This window comes from Stegostoma tigrinum, chromosome 8 (genome assembly GCF_030684315.1).
Source record: "Stegostoma tigrinum isolate sSteTig4 chromosome 8, sSteTig4.hap1, whole genome shotgun sequence".
NCBI lineage: Eukaryota > Metazoa > Chordata > Chondrichthyes > Orectolobiformes > Stegostomatidae > Stegostoma > Stegostoma tigrinum.
Genome location: NC_081361.1, coordinates 32,282,113 through 32,305,332, shown reverse-complemented (window position 1 = coordinate 32,305,332; position 23,220 = coordinate 32,282,113). Strand labels below are relative to the sequence as shown.

At 39.7% G+C, this 23,220-nt stretch overlaps 1 protein-coding gene across 7 annotated transcripts in view; it reads left to right on the top strand.

The window, feature by feature from the left end:
- Positions 1 to 23,220, top strand: part of prrc2c (proline-rich coiled-coil 2C) — an 83,860-nt gene that overhangs the window by 44,799 nt on the left and 15,841 nt on the right. For 2 of the 7 annotated variants that reach the window (XM_059647774.1, XM_059647771.1), the window contains exons 15-25: positions 935 to 1,145; positions 1,692 to 3,917; positions 4,148 to 4,165; positions 8,736 to 8,941; positions 9,569 to 9,723; positions 10,246 to 10,663; positions 11,716 to 11,801; positions 13,978 to 14,214; positions 15,163 to 15,414; positions 20,062 to 20,154; positions 20,567 to 20,668. In XM_059647774.1, coding sequence (XP_059503757.1) covers positions 935 to 1,145; positions 1,692 to 3,917; positions 4,148 to 4,165; positions 8,736 to 8,941; positions 9,569 to 9,723; positions 10,246 to 10,663; positions 11,716 to 11,801; positions 13,978 to 14,214; positions 15,163 to 15,414; positions 20,062 to 20,154; positions 20,567 to 20,668 — 4,004 coding nt within the window. The remainder of the gene's footprint in view (positions 1 to 934; positions 1,146 to 1,691; positions 3,918 to 4,147; positions 4,166 to 8,735; positions 8,942 to 9,568; positions 9,724 to 10,245; positions 10,664 to 11,715; positions 11,802 to 13,977; positions 14,215 to 15,162; positions 15,415 to 20,061; positions 20,155 to 20,566; positions 20,669 to 23,220) is intronic. The other 5 variants (XM_059647775.1, XM_059647772.1, XM_059647773.1 and 2 more) reach the window with 4 other exon arrangements.

The following is a 23,220-nucleotide window of genomic DNA, read 5'->3' as shown; positions in this document are numbered from 1 at the left end:
CCTGGGTGACATGTCTATCCTGGGCCGTCTCCAGTGTCATGATGACACCAACCGCAAACTGGAGGAGCAGCACATCATATTCCACCTCCAGGTGCCTACAGCCCGAAGGTCGAATTGTGGATTTTACCGGTTTCAAGCTGTCCCCACCCTGGCTCCACTTGATCTGACACAACCTGTCCATCATCACTCCCACCTGTCTGCCCCTCCCAGCTCACTGACCAATCTCCTCCACTGCCTACCTGCACTCACCTATCATCATTCCCACCTACCTTCCCTAGTCCCACCCCACCTCTTTTTATTTCTGAGCTCCCTTACCCCTCCCCATTTCTGAAGTTGGGTGCCAATCCTAAACACAACTTTTCCTGTTTCCATGATGCTGCGTGGCCTGCTGTGTTCCTCCAGCTCCACACTGTTATCTCATTTACCCATTGTGTTTGTTCTAGCTCTCTGCAAAAGCAGGTTAGCTAGTCCCACTCCCCTAGCTCTCTACCACAACTCTGCAATTTTTTCTTCATTTAATTAAAGCCACTAGCAGAAAAATGTTACATAAAATGGAGAATCAATCATACATAAACTTGCCTCTTTGAAGAGAGTAGACTTTTATTCCAGAGCTGAAGATCACTGTTGCATATTTAAGCATCAGCACAGTTGTTCATCAGTATTTCAACATCATGTTATCGAAATATATTGTGAGCATCACACATGCAGCAGGAGGCATTTGTAGCCTACTGATATGTATTTTTAAGCCTGAGAATAAGATGACTAGTGTTTCATGTCATGTTTTTCACATTCTAATGTGGATGTTTTTAGATAAACGTGTATTCCAATTCTTAAAAGAATTCTGATAGTCAAACAATATGCAATTAACACATCACATTAAACTATAGCTGTGGAAGTCTATTGAAAATCATCCTTTCTATATTGTGCCTGATAGGTATGATGCCACCAAAACTAATGAGAAGAGATCAGATGGACAGTTCCGGTTCAGGATCTGATTCATTTGACCATCTGTCTCGACCAACTAGAGATCACACCATACAGTCCACTGAACCTCGACTAGTGTGGAGCTCAGAAGCTTATCCTCATACAGAGCCACAACAAGCTACTACCCCTCCAGTTGTAATGGAAGAATCCAAAGATACAGGGTAGGTTTTGTTGCTATGATCTGCTTAAAGGTTGAGTTTGGTTCAAAAACCACTGATCTTTACAAATATGCATTAATTTTTGGACTGTGCTGAATAATTAATCTTATCATTCTTTTCATCAGTCTAGTTATAATTTGTTCTAGTGCCCTTCTTTGGCTAGGATATTTGGGGTAAGGTAAAAATGTATCTGCCTGTCGGCTTGTAATTATTCAGTATCATCTGTTGAGTAATTTTTTGACCCTTGATGAAGGGTAGGTTTCAGACATTACATCCTGTCATAACTAGATTGCCAGTGCTCTTCAGGCTTTCATGCTGAGAAGGGGCTGCTCATGCCCACCATATAGCATGTAGCAGGAAGCCTTTTAATAGAACTCATGAGTTGATTGTGTTGATTAAGAAATAGAGACAGTGCTTCTCAGTTATACAGATGTAAGTGCTGATCTAATGGTGATAGGTTACGTGCGTGTTCTCTATGGTTTTGACATGTTGACATTTCTAAACACTGGTGACTACCATGCAACTTTAATCATTTTGTTATGTTTTTAGGCCTGAAATGACCGTGGAGCAAGAGAGAAAGACATCTGCTTATTCCACAGAGAAAAGGCAACTATCGCCACACTTGAATTTATTGAATCAAGAGCTCTTCAGGGAAAAAACAGATGAAGAAAAGGGAAAGTTTGCAAACAAATCACTGGAAGATGTGCAACCTGTTCAGTCTGACAAAGTGGCTGATACTGTGAACCTGGAACCTGTGGATTTGCCTGTGACCCGGGGCGCTCGGGAGGAACCTGTGCTGCAAACAGAAACACGAACAGTCTTAAAGAGAAGTCTGTCTCATGGATCAAATCATTCATTGAAGTCGGAAGTGGAGAAGAGTGATTCTCTCCCTCTTGCAATCAAAATACAACACCGATCTAATGAATCAAAAGATCAGCAAGACAAACCAGAAGAAAAATCAAAAAAAGAAAGTAAAGCATTCGATGGAGCAAAGAATGAAAAGCAGTTTAGAAGGGAATCCAGGCATGACACACGTTGGGGTCCTAGACCAGGTTCTAGGAGAGATGAAGGTTACATAAGACCAGTGCGACGTTGTGGCCCAATTAAAAAGCCTGTGCTAAGAGATATGAAAGAAGAGCGTGAACAAAGAAAGGAAAAAGAAGACCGCCAATCCATTCCAATCAAGGGTAATAAAACTTCAAAAACTGAAAAGAAAGAACCATCTCAGGCAGTTAATAAAGGTGTCAACAAAACTGAACCTGAAAAGTCCCTTCAGGAAAGTTCCATGCCAGTTGTTAAGAAGACATGTCAGGATGTAAAACCATTAGTCGATAAAAGTGAGACTGTTCCGCCCGTCATGCCAGTTAATAAAACTGGAAATAATCAAGCTACTTCAGTCCCAGCACCAAAGGATGAGAAGCAAGAGAAGCCACCTGTTAAGAATCACCTTTCTGAAAGGCAGCGTATTGATAATAGGTTTCCTATCAGACGGGATTCTGGTTTACCCCCACGTAACTATCGGAAAGAGGTTAGGGAGCAACGTGACTGGTTTCCTGACCAAGGGTACAGGGGAAGAGGCCGTGGAGAATTTTATTCTCGAGGGCGCAGCTTTAGAGGCTCTTATAATGGCCGTGGACGTGGAGGAAGAGGTCGTAGCAGAGAGTATCCTCGTTATAGGGAACCAAGGCCAAGGTTAGAACATGTGACAAGTGTACCCTCGTTTAGGCAAAGGGAAGAAAGTGAAACACGTAGTGAAAGCTCTGATTTTGAAGAGATTCCTAAACGCCGCAGACAACACGGCTCTGAAACTGATTCTGATACTGAAGCTCATGAAAGTGCAAGCGATACAATCTCTGACAAAGAAAATCCAAGTAAAGGGAAGCGTCTGAAGAAAGAAGGTCGGCCAGAGAGTAAACCCATACAAAAGTCTTTTAGATCCGAAAGTAACTTGAAGGTTGATAATAGATCATCAGAAAAGCCACCCTTAAAAGAGGATGACCCAAAACCAAAACCTGGTTTTCTTCCAAGAGGGGAGCCTTCGAGGCGTGGAAGGGGAGGCATGTTCAGAGGAGGTGGTAGAGGTGCTGGAGGCCGTGGTGGCTCAAGATCTGCACCACTGAGGAAGCCAGGGCCTTCTAATTCAATATGGCCTCCAAGGTTAGATACTTCCAGAAGAGATGACAGTGATGTGAAAAAAGTGGACCATTTTGAAACAGTTCCTTTTGAGAGGAGACATGTTAAATCAGAGCGTAAGTTTGACCATAGCAGAGAACGTCTTCGTAAGCAAAGACCACCGCGCCCGCCAAGACAAGACAAACCACCGAGATTCAGGCGTTTGAGAGAGAGAGAAGCTGCAGCTAAAGTAAACGAAACCAGTGCAACTGCCATGACAAATGCAACCCCCAGCAGTAGTGTGCAGGAGCACGCACATTCCTTGGATGTCGCTGGGAGTAAGTCACCAGATTTATCTAATCAGAACTCTTCGGATCAGGCTAATGAAGAATGGGAAACTGCTTCTGAAAGCAGTGACTTCAATGAGAGGCGTGAAAGAGATGAAAAGAAAATGATGGATGTCAACTTGCAGGCTTCAACCAAGTCTGGAGAAAGTAATCTTCCAAAACGGGATGCTGCAAAGAGAAGTTTTTCCAGCCAACGTCCAGGTGCTGATCGGCAGAATCGTAGAAGCAACAGTGGAGCAAACAAACCCAACAGAAACTACTCTGGGACCAAAAATGAAAGGCGCAGTGGAATGTCGTCAAAGCCTGGTCGAAGGGGGTAGGTGAAAGCTCTTTAATTTTTGGGCAATTTGTTCAAGCAGTTCGTTTACCAATGCACGGTTTTGGGTGGTTTTTGGCAACTCGACGTAATGTTTAGCCACCGACTTTTTAAGATACTTATCAATGAGTGGTAACCTGCCTAAATTAACTTCCTGTCTGACAAAAATATTATCTATGTTTCAATGAGTAAAAATTAGTAACAAGCTGATTTTTGTTTCTTCCTTTTAGCTTATCAAAGTTAGAACAGTAAGTATTGTTGTACAACTTTTTGTCATAACATTGGTGCACTGAGACTATCCACTGTTTTTCCCCACTTTTAATGAGGTGCTCATTTTTATCTTAGATTTCTTTCACTATCTGGAATTGCAGTATGTTACGTGAGTTGACTTGGAGGGAATTTGGATGATATACAAGTGCTATTCTTCCCTGGTTTTAAATCCATACACGTGTGTTTTTTGCTAGCTGTGTTCATTATGTCAAGTTAACACACGTATTTTACACCCAGTTACAAGTGTATTGGCATCAAAAGCTGCCATTTTGCACAGAGCCTGAAACACACAACATTCAAAATGTTTGAGGCATTATCAAAAAATGGCCAAGTAAAAATCTATTTGGAGGGATAATTAGAAGAGATGCATTTTGAGCAGAGTGCAGTGGGGATTAGCAGAGATGTTCTGGTAGCTGAAGACAAGGTAGTGAATAGTATGAAGAATAGAGAGGGAAACAATAAGAGACGAGGAATAGATCTTACACACAGGCCTTGTAGCTGAGGGCAGTTACAAAATTGTTGGGAGCAAGGCCAGTAAACAAAGGAATTAAAATGCTCAAATCTGAAATATTTGAGTTGTGTGGCCAACGCATGTCAATAAGGATAGGATCTGATGGACGTTCATGACTCAGTGTCAGGATAAAGCAAGCAGACATTTCATTGAGCTTAAGCTTTTGGCATGAAAAATGGGAACATAGCCAGAAGAACCAGTGGAGTGTGGGCAAGAAGTGTATTTCAATAGAGAGATTGCCTGAGGTAATATTCAATGAACTGAAGTGGAATGCTTGTGAATTTGGGTTAAAAGCATGTTGGAGTGGAATAGAAAGAACTTTTCTCTGCCTTACCTAGTATGTCAAATGAAAGCCTTTACTGATATGTTGACCAAATTAGGAAGTGTTCCTCTTTTGTGAACAGATATACCCTTGAGCTCAAAATTTCTCTTTTCTTAAAAAGCACACATTGAGTAACTTTGTGTGTTCAGCCCATAGAGGTTTCCCTGCATGGTGGGGCAACATTGTCACAGTTGTACTTCAATTTATATTATGACTACTGTAACCTTAATGTTTTCTTTAGATGGCTTTTGTTGTTTATTGTGAAGAACTTGACCCAAGTTTTTGGATGTTGGGAATGTTTTTAATTAATTTTGGAAATCTGATTTGTAAATACAGGATTGAAATGGCCACTGGGAGCAATTTTCCAGAGAAAGAAACTTAATTGGGTTTCAGGGATAACAAGGTATAGAGCTGGATGAACACAGCAGGCCGAGCAGCATCATAGGAGCAGGAAGGCTGACGTTTCGGGCCTAGACCCATTCAACCACTTATTGCCTCTAGGTGACAATAGCATTGAAGTAAACTGCACTTCTAAAACATGGATGGTGTGCCAAATAAAAATTGAGCATTAGCGGTTGCAGTACAATGTTTTAGTCGAGTACACTAAATTGCTGTGCATCTAACTTGTGCTGGCAGTGATAAGTGCTGACACTTGAGTGCTTAAACTAGGCAAGCGTTTAATTTCTATCACCAATATCATGCTCTGCTTAGCTCCAAGTTCATGAATGGTTGAAGGGATTAGATGGGACAGAATTTGTCAGCTGCATTGAGGAGGGATTCTTGAAACACTGTGTTGATAGTCCAACTAGGGAAGGGCAGTATTAGGCCCTGCGCAGGGGAATGAGCCTGGAAAGGTGATTGACGTTTACATGGAGGCGCATGTTGGAAACAGTGATGATAATTCTGTAAATTTTAAGATAGCTATGCAAAAGGATAAGACTGGCCCTTGAGTGAAAGTGCTGAACTCGGGGGAAGCTAATTACAACAGTATTAGGCAGAAACTGGATTAATTAGATTAAGGGTAAATCCACATTTGACATATGGGAGCCTTTTTTAAAAGTCAGTTGACCAGAGTTCAGGACCAGCATGTTCCTGTGAGGATGAAAGAGAAGAATGGCAATTCGAGAGCCTTGGATGGCGAGAGATGTTGTAAATTTAATTAAAAAGGAAAGGAAGTGTATGTACGTTTTAGGAAACAGAAATGAAACATTATAAAGAATGTAGAAAAGAACTTAAATTAGGAGGGCTAGAATGGGCCATGAAATGACCTTGGCAAGTAGGATTAAAGAAAATCTCAAGGCATTGTATATGTATATTAGGAGCAAGAGGGTAACTAGAGAAAGGACAGGTCCACTCAAGGACAAAGAAAATTTTTGCCTCGAGCCAGAGGAATTGGGTGAGGTCCTTTAATGAGTATTTTGCATTAATATTCACAAAGGAGAAAGACATGATAAGTTTAGAGAGGGGCTTGTTGATGTTGTAAGGTATATTGATATTAAGTTTGATGGTATTGGATGTCTTGAAAACAATTAAATTATATAAATCTAAGGGACTGGTAGGATCTCTGCCAGGATAGTGAAGGAGGCAAGAGAGGAGATTGCTGAGACCTTCACAGATCTTTTTATCATTTTAAGCCACAGGCAAGGTTCCAGAAGACTGGAGAATAGCCATTGTTGTTCCTTTGTTCAAGAAGGGCAATGAGGATAATACAGGAAATTATAGGCTAATGAGCCTTCCGTCGTGAAATTATTGGAGAAGATTCTTAGGGATAGGATTTATTGGCATTTGAAAGAGAATGGACTTATAAGAGATAATTGGCATCACTTGATGCAGGGGAGGTCTTGTCTCTCAAACTTGGTTGAGTTTTTCGAGGAAATGGTAAAGATGATTGAGGGTATTGCAATGGATGTTGCCTACATAGATTTTACCAAAGCATTTGACAAGGTGCTTCATGGTAGGCGGGCCCAGAAGATCAAGTTGCATGGAATCCATGGTGAGTTGGCAAATTGGATACAAAATTGGCTTGGCCATACAAGACAGGTTAGTTGTGGAGGGGTGTTTTTTCTGGCCGGAGGTCCGTCACCAGTGGTATTCTGCAGGGATCAGTGCTGGGACCTCTCTAATATATAATGATTCGGATGAAAATATTGGTCTGATTAGTATGTTTGCAGATGACACAAAGATTACTGTTATGAACCAAAAGGACTGCAGATGCTGTAAATCAGGAACAAAAACAAAGTTGCTCAAAAAGCTCAGGTCTGGCAGCATCTGTGGAGGAGGGAGAAAGGAGAGTTAACGTTTCGGGTCTGGTTCTGAGGAAGGGTCGCTGGACCCGAAACGTTAACACTTTTTTTTTCTCCTCCACAGATGCTGCCACACCTGCTGAGCTTTTCCAACAACTTTGTTTTTCAAAAATTACTGGTGTTGTAGAAGTGAGGAGGGATGTCAAAGAATGCAGTAGGATATAGTTCAGGGTAAGTTGAGCAGAGATGTGGGAGATGGAGTTTGATCCGGACAGATGAGGTGATGCATTTTGGGAGGTCAAGAGAAAAGTAAATGGTGGGTCTGTTAGGAGCACTGATGTTCAGAAGGGGATCTTGGCATGCGAGGCCATAACTTCCTCACAGTGACAAGACAAGTGAATAAGGTGGTAAAGAAGGCAATACGGCTTGCTTTCCTTCATCAGTCAGGGCATTGAGTCTGAAAGTTGACAGATCATGTTGCAACAGTATAAGAATTTGTGTCAGGCCATATTTGGAGGATTGTGCGCAGTTCTGGTTGTCACACCATGGGAAGGATTTGGAGGCTTTGACGTGTGTGTGCGAGAGGTTTACCAGGATGTTGCTGAGATTGTAGTGCATTAGCTATAGGGAGAGGTTGGACAAGCTTGGATTCTTTTTTCACTGGAGCTGAGGGGCAACGTGATAGAAGTATATAAAATTGGGGGAAGTGAATAGTCAATTTTTTTCCAAGGTGAGGGGGGACGAGTGGAAAGAAGATGTGAGAAGCAAATTTTTTGACACATGGCTTGTTGATACCTTGAATGAGCTGCAAGGGGAGGTGGTAAAAGCAGACATGCCAGCTGCGTTTGAGAGGCATGTAGAGCGACGTGGACCACATGCGGGCAGATGGTATTAGTTTAGAGCAGCATTATGGTTGGCATTGACTTGTTGGGCGGAAAGGCCCAATCCTGGGCTGTACTGTTCTATACGTGCTTGGTTGGAAAAAAATGAAAGAGACATGTTCTATTTTAGAAATTGGACCAAGGAAAGATTTGCTTGGAAGGGTAATTACAAGAGATGCATTTTGAGAAGGCATTGGGGAATTAGTAAGGATGTTTTAGTTTGATGCTTAGCTGAAAACATGATAACAAATGGTATGAAGAAGAGAGTAGGAGGATATACAAAAGATAAGGAATAGGATTTATGTTCACATGTAGCTTTTATCAAATCAAAAATGGGACTTTATAAAGCAATCTTGTAAGAGCTTAACTTTGAACAGTTGGAACTTCTGTATGGGATCAGTACGAAAGATTAAGAATTAATGGATGTATCTTCAACTTAGAATAATTATGATGTAGGGTTGTACTTGTATCTGGTGCATCTTTCAGCATAACCTATTTCCCCATTGTATTCCCTGGTTGGGCATGTAATGCCCTGTATATCTTTAGGGATGGTGGTTAGTTTCTTGTTTATTTATGGTTTGTGTGATATAGGCCTTTTGAAGAGAGAACAGCAATGATTGGTGTTGATCCCACCAGCAGTAACATGGCTCATCAACCAGGGGAATGTAGTAACACTGGCACAGCTCCAAAGTCTGCAAAAGATGTAACTGGCAAGAAACGAGAAGACTCCAAATCAACCAAAAAACCAAAAGAGAAACCTGATGCTCTGTCACAGTTTGATCTGAATAACTATGCTAGTGAGTATTATTTTGGTATTACTTTAGATCATGCCTCAACAATCTGAAAAGTAATTCAATTCTGAATTAATTGCTCATTATTTATGATTACATCATAAAAAGTTTGAAATTTAATCTAATTTTCATTGCAAAGGGGTTATGAATTAAATAGAAGACGCAAGCTTCCTGATGTAATGAGTTATCCTGTATCTTTCCTTAGAGATGTCTGCTATGAAATACCCACAGTGGGAAGGCAAATTAGAGATTGATTCATGTGTGCAGGGTGTGGGCTTATGATTACTCAGATTGCTGAATTTTTAGCTGTAGCATTGTGGGCAAGCATCAGTTTGAGGCCAGTTTTTTTTCCATTTAGCAGAAACATGAGTTATCCCTTGGCTATTGACTCTGGTTTAGAATGGTGTAGATGTCTGACATCAGGCTGCTTTTAGTTTAATTACTTTATAAAACCAATTTGGATTCCCTTCAGTTTTCGGTGCAAATGAATCTCCGAGTTTTCTATGTAAAATATTTTTGTTTTCTTGATGTTCCTCAGTTTTGGGAAGCTGTCATTGTTTTACATTTACATTCAAAAGAGTAATGTTGGAAATGAAGGTGCTTAATGCTTGACAATTCAATGTGTCATTGTAGGCGTGGTGATCATTGATGATCATCCAGAAGTAACAACAGTTGAAGACTCTCAGTGTAGCACGACTGATGACGGGTTTACAGAAGTTGTGTCAAAGAAACAACAGAAACGTCTACAAGATGAGGAACGCAGAAAAAAGGAGGAGCAAGTTGTCCAGGTGAATGACTAATATTCAACTTTGACAATGTTCAGAGGTCTTCCTGAATTGCATTCAAAAGTACTGAAGCATTGCTGTCAAAAACCCTGTTGAATGGTTTGCTGGATTTTCAGAATACAACTGTGATGTTTCTGAATTAGAAGAAAGCATAAAATGGAAATTACCATTGGTATAACCATTGTAGTATTGTACTGCATTTAAAACTGAACTTGGTATCAGTATATTAATAATATAATGCCACAGTTCCACACAAGCATTCCATAATTTGTTATTTAGCCTGTGATAGAAGCTTAAGTAATATAGTGTCATGTAAAGAATGTTAAATCAAAAATTGTCCATACTCAAATATAGCTCTGAAACATTGATCTGATGCATTGGCTTTTTCCATAAATTGTTTAAAATTTTGCTTTTGAGATTTATAAATCTATGAATTGAAGTTCTCTCTGCTACAGTCAAATGTTTTAACAGTTTTTGTGCAGTGCCGTTGATGGAATTTTTACAATGTTTCATTCGTTCCTACAGAATTGGAACAAAAAAAATGTGAATGATAAGGGGAGAGGCCAGAATTCTAAATTGCCTCCGCGATTTGCAAAGAAGCAGCAGCAGGCAGCCCAACAAGCTCAAGTGCAGACTCCAACTTCAGTCCACCCACAAGTTCAACCTCAGCAGCAGGCTGGAACTCTGACTTCAGCTACAGTTCCAGTTCCAGATCCAGCACTAATTGAAGTTCCTGCTCCGACAATATCTCCAACTGAGACTGCCGTTACAGTTCAGGAACAGTCCAAGGTGCAAGGAGGAAACTGTGCTTCGGGAAATAATGCAGAGAATTCTGTTTCAGGCAAAGCAGTGGCACCTCCACAGATGCACAGCACGTTGGAAGCAGATCTGTGGGACAACAAGATCAATTCGACTGCTGTCCTTTCTGAAGTCACCACAAAATGTTAGTATGAATTATGTTTTCTTTAAACTGTTCATGATCTTGCTTCCTGTTTTTATGCATGTCTTTTGCATGTACCATTTGTAATTGCAGAAACTTTTTGTTAGCTGTCTCAGAGCTGTTGCTATGACCTTATTCCCTGGCCTGTTCTCCATTTTTTTTTTATTTTATAGTATTTCTCCATTTTCTATTTAAAATTCCCATATGGGTTATGCTTCCACTTTTGTTTTGGTTAGAAAATTCTGTTCTGTGGCAACACTATTTAAGGCAATCTGTCTTAACCCTACCCATCTTGCTTTTGTTGATCTTAACTTTATACTTTACATTTATGGTTCACTGACCATTGGAAATAATTCATTGCAATTTATTTGAATTTGCAGTGAGCAAGTTCCATATGCTGTGCTAGGGGATTATTTTGTTAATGTTCCATATCCTCTCTGTTGCGAAGGTGCAAGCCTGTCCACTAAATTGTCGTGGTGGGGTTCAACTGACATCACTGAGCCACAACTGGCTAGTACCTCATCAATGCCTGACATGCTTTTGGCTTTTGTATTCATGAATTTATAATTAGCTTTTTGAAAATCATGCAGTGTTTTAGTCAGTCGCATGATTACTGGCTGTAACAGTTTATCGATCAACTTGCTAGAAATTATTCTGCCCCTGACTGTCATCAAATCTTGTGAAAGCTCTTTTTAAAAGCCACCACTTGGGTGTAAATATTGGACAAGGGTTTCCCTCATGGTGGTTAATACTGGAAATTAATTCAAAAATTAAAAGTTAGTTTATTTTCTTAATATTAAAATTGCTGGATTTTTCAATGGATCTGGTGAATTTCTTCTTCCAGTTACAATGTTTAAGTTTTTTGTGCCAAGAATCTTCTAATACCTGACTGCCACAATTGAAATAGATTCTCTTGGAGGTTTGCTTGGTTGCAGAACTGCTTCCCTGGGGATGTTATCACAGCTTGAGGCAAAACCAATTGCAAATGTGTCTTGCATTTCCAATTGAAGAAAAGAAAGATATGAAAATAACTCTTACTTCTGTTTTTCTTGTAGTGGTACCTATTAGTCCTCCTCAGCCTCCACCTGTCAGTGCATGGAATAAGCCCTTGACTTCTTTTGGATCTTCTCCAACACCTGAGGCAAGTGTAATTATTTGCAAGTAATGAGTTAGATTTTTAAAATAAATTTTGTGTTGATTCTAGCTTTAACTCTGAATTGATGTACATCATTTCTGAGCAAGTACTCTATCAAAACAATATTGGCAATGCTTATGTCAGGCAGTGTCTTGACCATAAATTGATATGTGAGAGCATAACAATTTACTTTTCTGGTCTGTGGTCTTCTGTCAAAACTGAAAAATGTTAGAAGTTTAATGATTAAGAGCTCTGTAGAAACGAGGATAAAAGGGAAAGTCTGTGATAGGGATTAAATGACAAATAGGATAGAGGAGGTGTAAATCAGTATTAGAGTTTTATAATAGTTATGATAATGGGGTTGTAACTAATTGTTAAACCCATTGTGTGGAGGGTTGTAAGGTGCATAATTGAAAAGATACTGTTCCTTGAGCTTCAGAAGGCCAAAGACAGAAGAATTAGTATGAAAGTGAAACATGGTATTAAAATGACAATCATTCACCAATTATGGGTCGTGCTTGCAGCCTGAACAGACTTTTCTGCAAAACCCACACCAGATCAGCCTTTGGCCTCCATTATGTACAGGAACCGATCCTATGCAATAATTGCACTTTATAAATTGAAAGAACCTTCATGTTGAAGGTGTGTTTAGTTCCCTGGATGATATCACAGGTAACACAACAGGTCTTGAATCTGCATTACTAATCGCACCTCTTAGATGTGTGTCTCATTGCTGTCTCCTTTTCCCTTGCGGTATAATCCCTTTTGACATTTAATTCCTCATTTTGTTCTTCACCTGCTGGCCTGTTTCCCTCCTGCGTTTGCTTAAAATTTGTTTGTACACTTTTCTCAGTTTGGACTGAAGGTCCAAACCTTAAATACTAACTCTGTTTCACACTCACTACGTTAGCCAGTACCTGTAGAGAATTTCCAGCATTTTTAAAAATTTCTTATTTTACCTGGTTCAAGCTGCAGTTCATTTGGGCAGCAGCAAGCTTTATCTTGTGCTTCTGGATGGGGTACTGTTTGGAGGGTCAGTGTGGACTTGTTGGGCCAAGTTGCCTGCTTCCACACAATAGCGATTGTACAACTTTGTAATAATCGAAATGAATTTTTGATGGTGACTTATTGTTCTGTACATTGAGCGTAATAATTTGAACCAAGAGTCCGCCTGATCCACAGTCAGCAGTGAGAGAAGCAAGTGCGGAAGTCTCATATCTGGTTAAGGGCACAAGAGGGCATATTATTTCCACTGGGGCATGGTGTTATATAGTTAGTGGATAAGCTGTCAAGCCTGACTTTGTGCCCGGACCTGTGCATGTCCTTTTCAGAGGGATAATGAAGAAAAGGGGGATACTAGTGGATGTGCTCATACTTCATCTTCCTTAGCCACAAGCCAAAAGAACAGTTTGCTATCATAGTTGAAACAGGGTCAGCGCTGGTATCTTGCTGGTTTGTATGCCAAGTACCTCACTTCATGATGCACTTATCTCTGCATTAAGACAATAAGAGATTATTTAAGACATATTATGCAGCCTTACTCTGCTGCTGAAACCTTGTATAAAAAGTTGAAGAATATTCTGTTCTTTGGCATTGAAATCATTGCCCTTTTTGAAAGGTTAGAAGTTTCCTACTTAAGTCATTACTAATTATCACGAATACCATCTAAACCTGATTTGAAGCATTTCAATCAAGACTCAAAGGCAAGTACTTATTGCTTACTGCAGATGACTCTCTTCTTGATTATGTTTAAACATGAGCAAATTTTCTAGGAACATATCAAAACTTAACTTCTGTAATTCAAAAAAGGTGTTTCAAAATATTAGTTGTTTTCTCTATTATACTTGTTTGCAGTCAGCCAGAGGCAGTATGTTTGCAAAGCCAAGGCTTTTCATGATTTGTTTTTAACTCTTCCATTATTCCTTCCAAGATTTACTTGGTGAACATCACGTGAGAGAAAATAAGCCAGTTACCTGTCTCTTTCTTGACTTTAACTGGAATAGGAAATTAAATAAATGCTCTTTCAAGAAATTGCCTTATCTAAATTTGCAGCATTGGAACAGCTACGGATTAATCAAGTGTTCATATACATCACTGACTTAGAAAGTCATTCAGGGTTACTGATTAATACAGTCATTTAATATAACTGCATCAACCATATTCTCCAATCCCTTCCTCGTAGGGAACCGGTTCAAGTCAGGAAAGTGGAAGTGAACTTGCTATTGATTCTGATCAGTTAGCTGCAAAAATTAACACCACCACCAGCACCAATATAACAGCTACACCCATCACCACGACTGCTACAACTGCACCAGAGTGTGAAGTGACCTCAGTGGAAAAAGCTGCTGAAACAAAATTGCCAGAGCCAAAAGAACAGAGACAGAAGCAGCCTCGGGCAGGCCCAATCAAAGCTCAAAAGGTAAATCACCATCACGGTAATTCGATGGGAACGTTATGGTGAATCAATACATGTCCTGTTATAGGTGTGCAAATTGTCCAGTTTATGGGTCAGGAATATGTACACTATTTTGTGGATTGCTGAGTGATTGTCATTCCATCACCTTTCTCAAAATAGGTCAGCATCAACCTTTTCACAATATTCTGGGAATTGCTATGTTTACACACTAATCACCTGTTTTTAACGCATTATAGAATATTAGGTCTGCCATTTAATACTAGTATCTCTTAAACACAGGCATTTATGTTCCTGCTAGGTTACTCAACCTCTCTGGCACAGAAAATGAATAATTGAAACTAGAGTTTTATTCCCACAAATAGGAAATAGTTCTTGGATATTTTTTAAGTTTTTAAAAATTACTTCTGTTACTTGTGTGTCCTTTATCAGACTTTTATTTGTTTTGATATGCCTAATTTGAAATTAATTCTTCCTCGTCCATAATTTATCCACTGTTCACCAATGTCCCATGATCAGCTCTTGCAACCAACTGTTTGCAGTGGACGTTTTTGAGTTGAAGATGGGCATAAAATATCAACAACAGTATGCTGCAATGTGCCCCATTTCAGTAAATTCTGTGCTAATAAGTATATTTTGTACAGTCAGTGGTTTGGTTTGGTTTGTAGCCAAAATGTGGTACCCATCGTGAAATTATGTTGTCGAAAATCTGTTTATGGCTTCTCCCTAACCCACCAAACTTTGTAGCAAATCAAGGAAATCATTTTATCCAGTAGATGGCATTGGCCAAAAATAAGTACCCAGACTTTAATGTTAACAGATTTTAAACTTGACTGAAAGTCATAAGCGTTGACCACTGGACTTTCATTTACTGAATGTAATTTTCTTGGTGACTTGTTGCATTATATTTGGAGTTTTTTAAGCTGTCATTTATGATTCAAGCTTTTACTTTAGATTCCAGAATTGAACCCAGTGGAGAACAAAGAACACAAGCCTGGTCCCATTGGTAAGGAACGCTCCTTAAAAAACCGGAAAGTCAAGGACATACAGCAAACAGAAGCAGAAGGAAAAGACGAGTCTCCGGTTGCTAACATTGGGAGCCCAGAGCCTGTGGTAACACCAGAACCGAAGGTGGTAACTGAACTGAGCACTGAGGCAGAGACTATGATCTCTGTTCCCCCACCTGAATTTGAAGAAAATTCAAAGGTAGCTATAAAAAGTGACTAATTATGATTTGATTGTTAATAACTTGTGTTAACTTTATCTAACTCAAAACATACTTTTCATTTCATTTTGAAGCAAAACTTAATTAATGGAGCTGGCTTTATAAACATAAGCAGTTTGTCAGTTATTCAATGCTTTCACATGACCATTTTCTTCTGTAGATATTTTGTCACTAGTGATGTAGAATCATGACTATTTTAGATATACAGAAATGCATGGATATGGTGGGTCAGATTAGTAGTTACTATTTGAAAAATGGCACCTGTGATGTCTGGGCTCTTGAGTTAACTGATCTCCACCCAAGACGCTTTTAAGGGCTGCCGTAGATAATTTTCTTTAGGAGTCATACAAAATAGGAATCAGAATAGGCCACTTGGCTCTGCAAGCCTGCCCCAACGTTCAGTATAATCATATCTGACTACCCAGCTCCATCCCTTTTAGCCCTGAGCTAGCTGCTGCTTGAAAATATTTAATATTTTGTTCTCAACTGCTTTGTGGCAGAGAATTCCACAGGCACATTCACCACACTCTGGGTCAAGAAATTCCTCTTCAACTCAGTCCTAAATGGCCTACTTCTTTACCTTCAGATATGACTCTAGCATCTAGATTTAGCAGTCATTAGGGTAACCCTTCCTGTGTTTACCTTGTGTAGTCTTGTTGGAATTTCAGAGGTTTCTATGCAATCCTCTGATCTTTGTTCAGAACTCCAGTGAATGTAATCCTAAGTGATACATTATCTCTTTATAAATAGTTCTACCATACCAGGAATCATTCTGATACTGTGTGGTTGCGCTCAAGTGTGGTATCACCGTGACCGTGGACTATTGCAGCAAGCTATCCCCCCTCCTGTCCTCAACCCTTCACTATGAAGGCCAGCAATCCATTTGCTGCTTTCACTGCCTGCTGCACTTGCATGCTTTCAACAACTGGGATGTAAGGATACTGAGATCTTGTTGTGTATCCCACTTTCCCAATCAATTTGTGCTCGGCAGGAATGAACAGTTGTTGCAATTGTTTTCTTTTCAAAAAAAAACAAATTCTCTCATGCTATGTGCTGTCACTAGTTTGTCAAGCATTTAATGCCTGTCTCTTGTGGCCCTTGAGAAGGTGATCATAATCCATGCAAACTTCAAATTTTTGCCATTGTTTGTCCACTGTCGTCCCTTAAAACATTCCCCAATTTATCATTGCCAGCCCACGCTTCATGCCATTATAGTTTCCTTTATTTTGATTCAGGACTGTAGTCTCTTAATGAACTAAGTCATGCTCCCTCTTAATGAATTCTATCATATTTAGGTCACTCTTTCCAAAGGAGCCTTGCACTGATGAATTGAACAGGCATTTGGCATGTTATTTTGCCCCGTATGTGGACTTGCGTGATTCTTGCCTTTGAATTCTCTGCCTCTAGCTTTTTCTTCTCCATTCTGTCTTTTGTTTTTAGTTCTCCGTCCCCGAAGATATCACTTCTGGTCCTGCTCAGATCAGTCCAGATTGCACTAGTTCTACTTCCCTCAGAACTGATCCAAGTGTACCAAGAATCTGAAACCCTTGCCCTCAACCGTTTCTCCAAACATGTATTCATCTGATATGTCCTGCTGTTTCTCTAAGCTCACTGCACTGGCAGCAGTCCTGAGATCACTACCTTCTGAGGACCTACTTTGTAACTTGCTTTCTAATTCCCTATATTCTGCTTTTAGAACATGATCCCTCTTTTTACATATCATTGGTATGAACATGTATCATGACCACTGGCTGCACATTGTCCCACTCCATAACATCCTGCAGCTGCTCCAAGACACCCTTGAACCTAGCACCTGGGAGGCAATGTACCATCCTAGAGTTCTGTTTTTATAGCCACATGAATGTTTATCTATTCCCCCTTACGATTAAATTGCCTGCTACTGTAGTATTCCTAAAGTTATTCTCTCTGTCTTGTGCAGCAGAGCTAACTGTGGAGCAACAAATTTTAGTTGTTGCTGCATTCCTTTGAGAAGCCATTCTCCCTACCCACCCAAAACAGTATCCAAAATGGTATATCTGTTCTGCAGGGCAGTGGCCTCAAGAAATTCCTGCGCTGTCTGCCTAGTCATTTTACACTTGTGATCATCCATTTCCTCCCTACTGGTAGAGCCACAGGCAGCAGAGTGATCATCTCTCTGCACATGCTGTCCCATGATACATTCAGTCTCGCAGATGCTCCACAATCTCAGCAGCTACTCTAACTCCAAACTCGGGCTTCGAGGACTTGTAGCTGGAGACACTTGCAGCACATGTTCTGGTCACTGGAGCTATGCCTGATCCTCCACATGGAGGAGGAATAGTACACCACAGCTTTGAGCTCTCCTTCCATGTCTTATCCCTTCAAATTAAATGCTTAGATTACTTGATTTTAAGAGCAATGTTAATTACTGTCAGACTGTTCTTCTCTAGACCTGTGCACTACTACCCTTATGAATAATAAGCCAAAAACCTTACTAACAATGTAAGCAATTAAAAATAGTACAAATATTCGTCCAACCTTCTTCACGCAATCACCAACTTCCTCATGCTCCACATCAATGTTTGAATCCCGGTGTGACCTCAGGACTTGAGTCTCTGGTTTCAGCAAAGATTTGCTGCTCCTTTTAAAGTTTTCTACCATTCTGCTCAGCTGTTCCCTGCTTGGCTTACTGTCTCCAATGTCCAGTGCCCTGCTTCCTGCTTCACAATGATGTTGACTGCAGGAATTCTTCCCAGACTCTTTGGGTTAAGAAGGGAAGTAATTAATAGTTACTGCCCCTTATCATATTGTATCTAAAAGTGAGAACTATTAGAAATGCATTAATGTAGATTCCTTGAAGTCACAATAAGATTGTGCTCTGTCCCTTGTGGTAACATTAGAGTTCACAAATGAATATCACAAGAGTGAAGATTAGAGTGGAAAGAAGAGAAAATTGGTGAGAAGAAATATTGGAGCTGCCATTTTATCATGCAATTTGAAAACTGATCAGTTAAATTTTTAATATTGTTTTTATTTAACTTGTTTTTCTAATCAGACTGTTCAAAGATGTTAACACACATCTCCAGAGCAGGTGGGACTTGAACTCAGGCCTCCTGGTCCAGGGAAAGGACAGAAACACTGTGCTACAAGAACCCTTGAAAACATGTCAGTTACACATCTATTGTTGGTTGATAGCCAATGCTCTTAGCACTTGACAGTATGTTGGATAATCAGAATATTAACTGGCCCAGTGTGGTTTGTGGTGGTGAAATGGGACTCTAGACCACAGCCACAACTTGCATGAACGGTTTTCGGGCAAATAACAAGCAGTAATATTGCCAGAGGTCTTGCTTTATTGTCAGTTTTCTTTGATCTGAATAGATCACTGATACTTGATTAGAGTATTTTCATTTGCTCATTCACTTAAACAAAACTGGAGATTTAATTTTCACACAAATTTAAATTCAAAAATTTCTGCAACAAACAAAGTGTCTGAAAGGCAAACACTGTGAATGGAGAGAAATATCAAGAAAACATTGAGAGATTATTGAACAATTGCATCTTAATCCCAAGCTTTCCATTGTTTTGAACCTTTTATCCCAATACAAGCTGTAATCTGGACTTTGATATAGTTACTGTAAAAGTACAGATTCTTCTGTTGCTTAAAATGAGTCATTTTTAAAAAACTGCACTTTGTATAGGTTTTAGTGTTGTGGTTGATTTAGTTTTTTAGATTTGTCTAAATATAAATGATCTTGGTCCACTTATCATGTGGGTTGCCATTTATACAGTTGTAATTATCTTGAGGTTGGTCTCTTCAGGCTTTTAAAATGCAACAAGTAACAAAACCCTTAAGTAAATTTGTAAGGTGCATTGCAGTAACTTGCTCAGCCTCCTTCAATAACACCATCCCTGCCTTCCTGACAGTACTGCATGTACAATTACTTCAAGTATCCACACTACATGGACTACTGAGCTTCAAGAAGGCTGCCTCACTATGACCACTTCAAGGGCACTTTGTGTTTGACAGTGAGGATAATACCCATGGAGGAAGAAAGTAAATTTTAAATACACTTCAAGTTGTGATAACACTGCCCCATCTTAAGACTTCACAGATTGACCCACTTGATTATAGTTCTTTCCAAACCATTATGTATGTAACTACCTCATAATTAATAAGCAGAAAGCAAAAAGGAATTACAGGCATAAGTGCAAGAGTGCCTGATCGCAGATGATCATCACATGTGGCTTGCAGTCAGAAATCTGGACATGCCCAAACCACAGTATTTTCATTCATGCAATAATGAAGGAAAAACAAAGTTCCAAATCAGAATGCTGTGTGGCTTGCAGGTTTTCCCATACATCTTGCCCCCTAGAATTTTGGACTGCTTTTCCAGATAGTTCGTTCTTTAAGTGCCTGGTTTTGATCATGTTAAGTATCTGGTCAGTAGTTTCAGCGCACACACTTCCATGCAGAGAAAAAAAGACAATATTTGATAAATTTAAAGACACATTGATAAAATGGAGGTTAAAAAGTTGTTTAGAACAAATTTATTTGATGTATTTTGTAAAGTTACGTTCATGTGATATCAAATGTACCATATGATTTCTGATTTTTAAAATTCTGAACGTGCAAACTTAAATTTTAGGAATCCATGACTGATTACACAGCACCTTCTTCCTCACTGTCAGATTCTGTGTCGACTGATAATGGCAAAATAGAAGATTCCCTGGTCAGCAATGTAAGTGAACCATTACAGAGGACATTCTTATTTTCTTGTGTGTCATGAATTGCAGTTTCACTTCACAACCATTTATTATCTGATGAGCATTGGCTGTGTAACGGATTTTATGCTAAAGATTTTTTGTTTATTCGAATAAACACAGGCTAAATGCAAAGTAAATCTTCCTGCTCCCCAAGCACTTTCTTTAGAAACTTGGTGTATATAAAATTAGCCAGAATTTTGAGTTGTAAGCAATTAATCCAAAACCTACGTTGCTGTATACTGCCAGAACCCTCAATGTAAGTGAAAAAAAAACACTTGTCGTGTTATGTTAAATGTAATTATTAGTTGGGGAATTTTCTAAACATTGTTGGATACTGTAGTTTTTGTAGTTCTAGTGAGAGTATGATGTGTGTTGCCTGCGTTTCAGGTGCCCCTGCACCACACCCTTCCCATCCCCAGGAGGGAGACTCTACAACAGAGCTCCAGCCTGACACCAGTTTCTCCCACCACTGTCGACTTCACCCTCAAGGTATGTACTTGATCCCTCTAGGGATATTTTGATGTGCAGGGAGAGAGCTGGTTGTAATGCATTTTATACATCATTTTGCTCTACATTTTACCTTCCATCACACCTCTACCTGAATATCCCATGACCATTAAAATTTTCACAGTCTGTAATAGTGGCTGCTCATTAATATTTCTAATTACCTGATGTATGCATTAATGCCGAAGGGCAGAAATATACTAGGCAATTGTACCTTTATCTGAAACAAAGATGCTTTACCCACATTGCTAAGATACTTCAAGCTGCTTTTTCAATTTACCTGCAAATGGTGTGTGGTCATCTATGAAGTTCTATTGTAAGTTTACATCTGTGTTGTCAATAATTTGCTCTCAACTTGTCAAACAAGTCTGTCAAGCAGCTGTATTTGTTTGCTTTTGTGAATCGCTCTTCTTGAAAGCCAGATAACATTGGACTTCTATCTGTGCCCCAGCAGTTGGTGAGAATTTTTTTTTTTGATTTCAAGTTAGATTATGACGTTAGGTCACAAGTTTTGATATCATTGAAAATGAGGTATGAGGAGGAAGTGAAATGTAAAAGGAAAAGAATATATATGTATACATGAATTCAAATTGTTACTGGCCTTTCTCAGTTATTGCAACAAAAGAAATTAATTGAAAAATGTGACTCAAACAAAATGAGTGAAATGGTAGATGTCCCTGTATGATCCCAGAAGCGTTTATATGTTTTTAAAAGGATAGTGTCCAGAACCATACACAATTTCCTAATCGACCTATAAAGATTCATCGTGACATCCTTGCTTATTTAATTTGTCCCTGTGTTACCCTACAAAATAAAACATCCTGTATGTTTTCTTAGCAACCTTAACAATTCACACTGTTACTTGAAAAGTTTGAGTGTATGCCCCTTGGTTCCTTCAAAAGACCCTTCCTCCCAAAATGCATCGCTTCCATTCTTAATCTGCCATAATTTGCATCTGCCATGTGCCTGTCCATCTCATCAGTGAACATCCTTCTGAAGACCGTTGTTATTCTCCTCATTATTTGCTCTGGTCAAGAATTGTATACCCTAAACACAAGTCCGTCTGATTTGTATATAACAAGAAAAGCCGGTGGTCCTAATGCCTATATTCTATAATATTGCAGGATTATTGGTTCTGTGGGATCTCTCGTACATTTTTCAAGATTCCACACCACGGTGACAGAATAATGGAGAATTAAGGGTTGCAGGAGGGTGCTGAGATAGGGAAGGATTTCTGGATTACTGGATTTAAATTTAAGGCAGTGTTTTACTTTTGAGGCATTGGGAGGCAGTGTTAATGACTGACCACATGGGTGAGAGAGACTTGGTGAGGAATAAGGTGCAAGCAGTCTTGTGGGTGCATTGAGGTTTGGGGATGTAGCCGATCTGAGGCAAGCCAGAAGGATTAGAGTAATCAAGTTTGAAGATGATTGAAGTAGCTGAAAGTTTCAGCAGTATTTAGATGAGGCTGATGTAGAATTGAGTGTTACAAAAATGCACCTTGGCAATTTGTAGAGAGAATATGGCAGCAGAAATTCAGCTTTCTTTGAAACAGGCATGATTTCAAGCAATTTCATTTGTCTCGAGTTAGCTAGATGGGTATGGAGCTTTTTATTTTGAAATTTTGAATATTTGTCATCTTGTTTAGCTGGATGAAATTACATCTCATCAAAGGCAATACTTCAGACAAGTAACTGAGCAGCATGGGGCAGTAGAGCAGTTGAGGGAAATGGGGAAGATATAGATTTGGGTGTCATTAACGTACATGTGCAATCTGGACAATGTGTAATGTTGGGGGGGGTTAGTGATTGCTTTCGGAGTTTCCCCCAAGATCTATGTTGTGCGGGTGGCTGGATCAATTGTTGTAGAATATGTTCTCGCCATTATTGGAAGATTACAGTGAGATGTCATAAAGATCAGGGCAATGAGGAGACATTCAACAAGTGCACAAGTTAATCATGTCAAATACTAGGAAGGAATAGAGGACTAATGCTCCATTTGGAGGCCAGGAGATGGATGTGATTGATTTTGGATGGGAGGGTTCAGTTAACATACCATTTAACACACCGGTAGAGAGGGAGGTCAGCAACTTCAATAGAAATAGGATTAAGGAGATGAATAGTATGTACAGGATAAAGGACAGAACCCCAGAGCTAGCTGTGCAATTGTACCGAGAAGTGTGAAACATTTTGCTCTGAAATTGTTCTTAAACTAATTTATTATTCTGCAGCTTGGCAAATGTACCTGAAACGTTCACAGCTCCTTTACTCCAGATGATGCATGGCTTGCTGTGTTCTTCCAGCTCCTGTTTGTCTACCTAAGAATCTATCTGTCTCTGCTCTCAAGTATACTCAGTGACTTGCCTCCACAGATTTATCAGAATGGTTCTGTGGCTCAGTGGTTAGCACTGCAGCCTCACAGCGCCAGGGACCCGGGTTTGATTCCACCTTTGGGTGACAGTCTATGTGGAGTTTGCACATTGTCCCCGTGTCTGCGTGGGTTTCCTCCGCATGCTCTGGTTTCCTCCTCCAATCCAA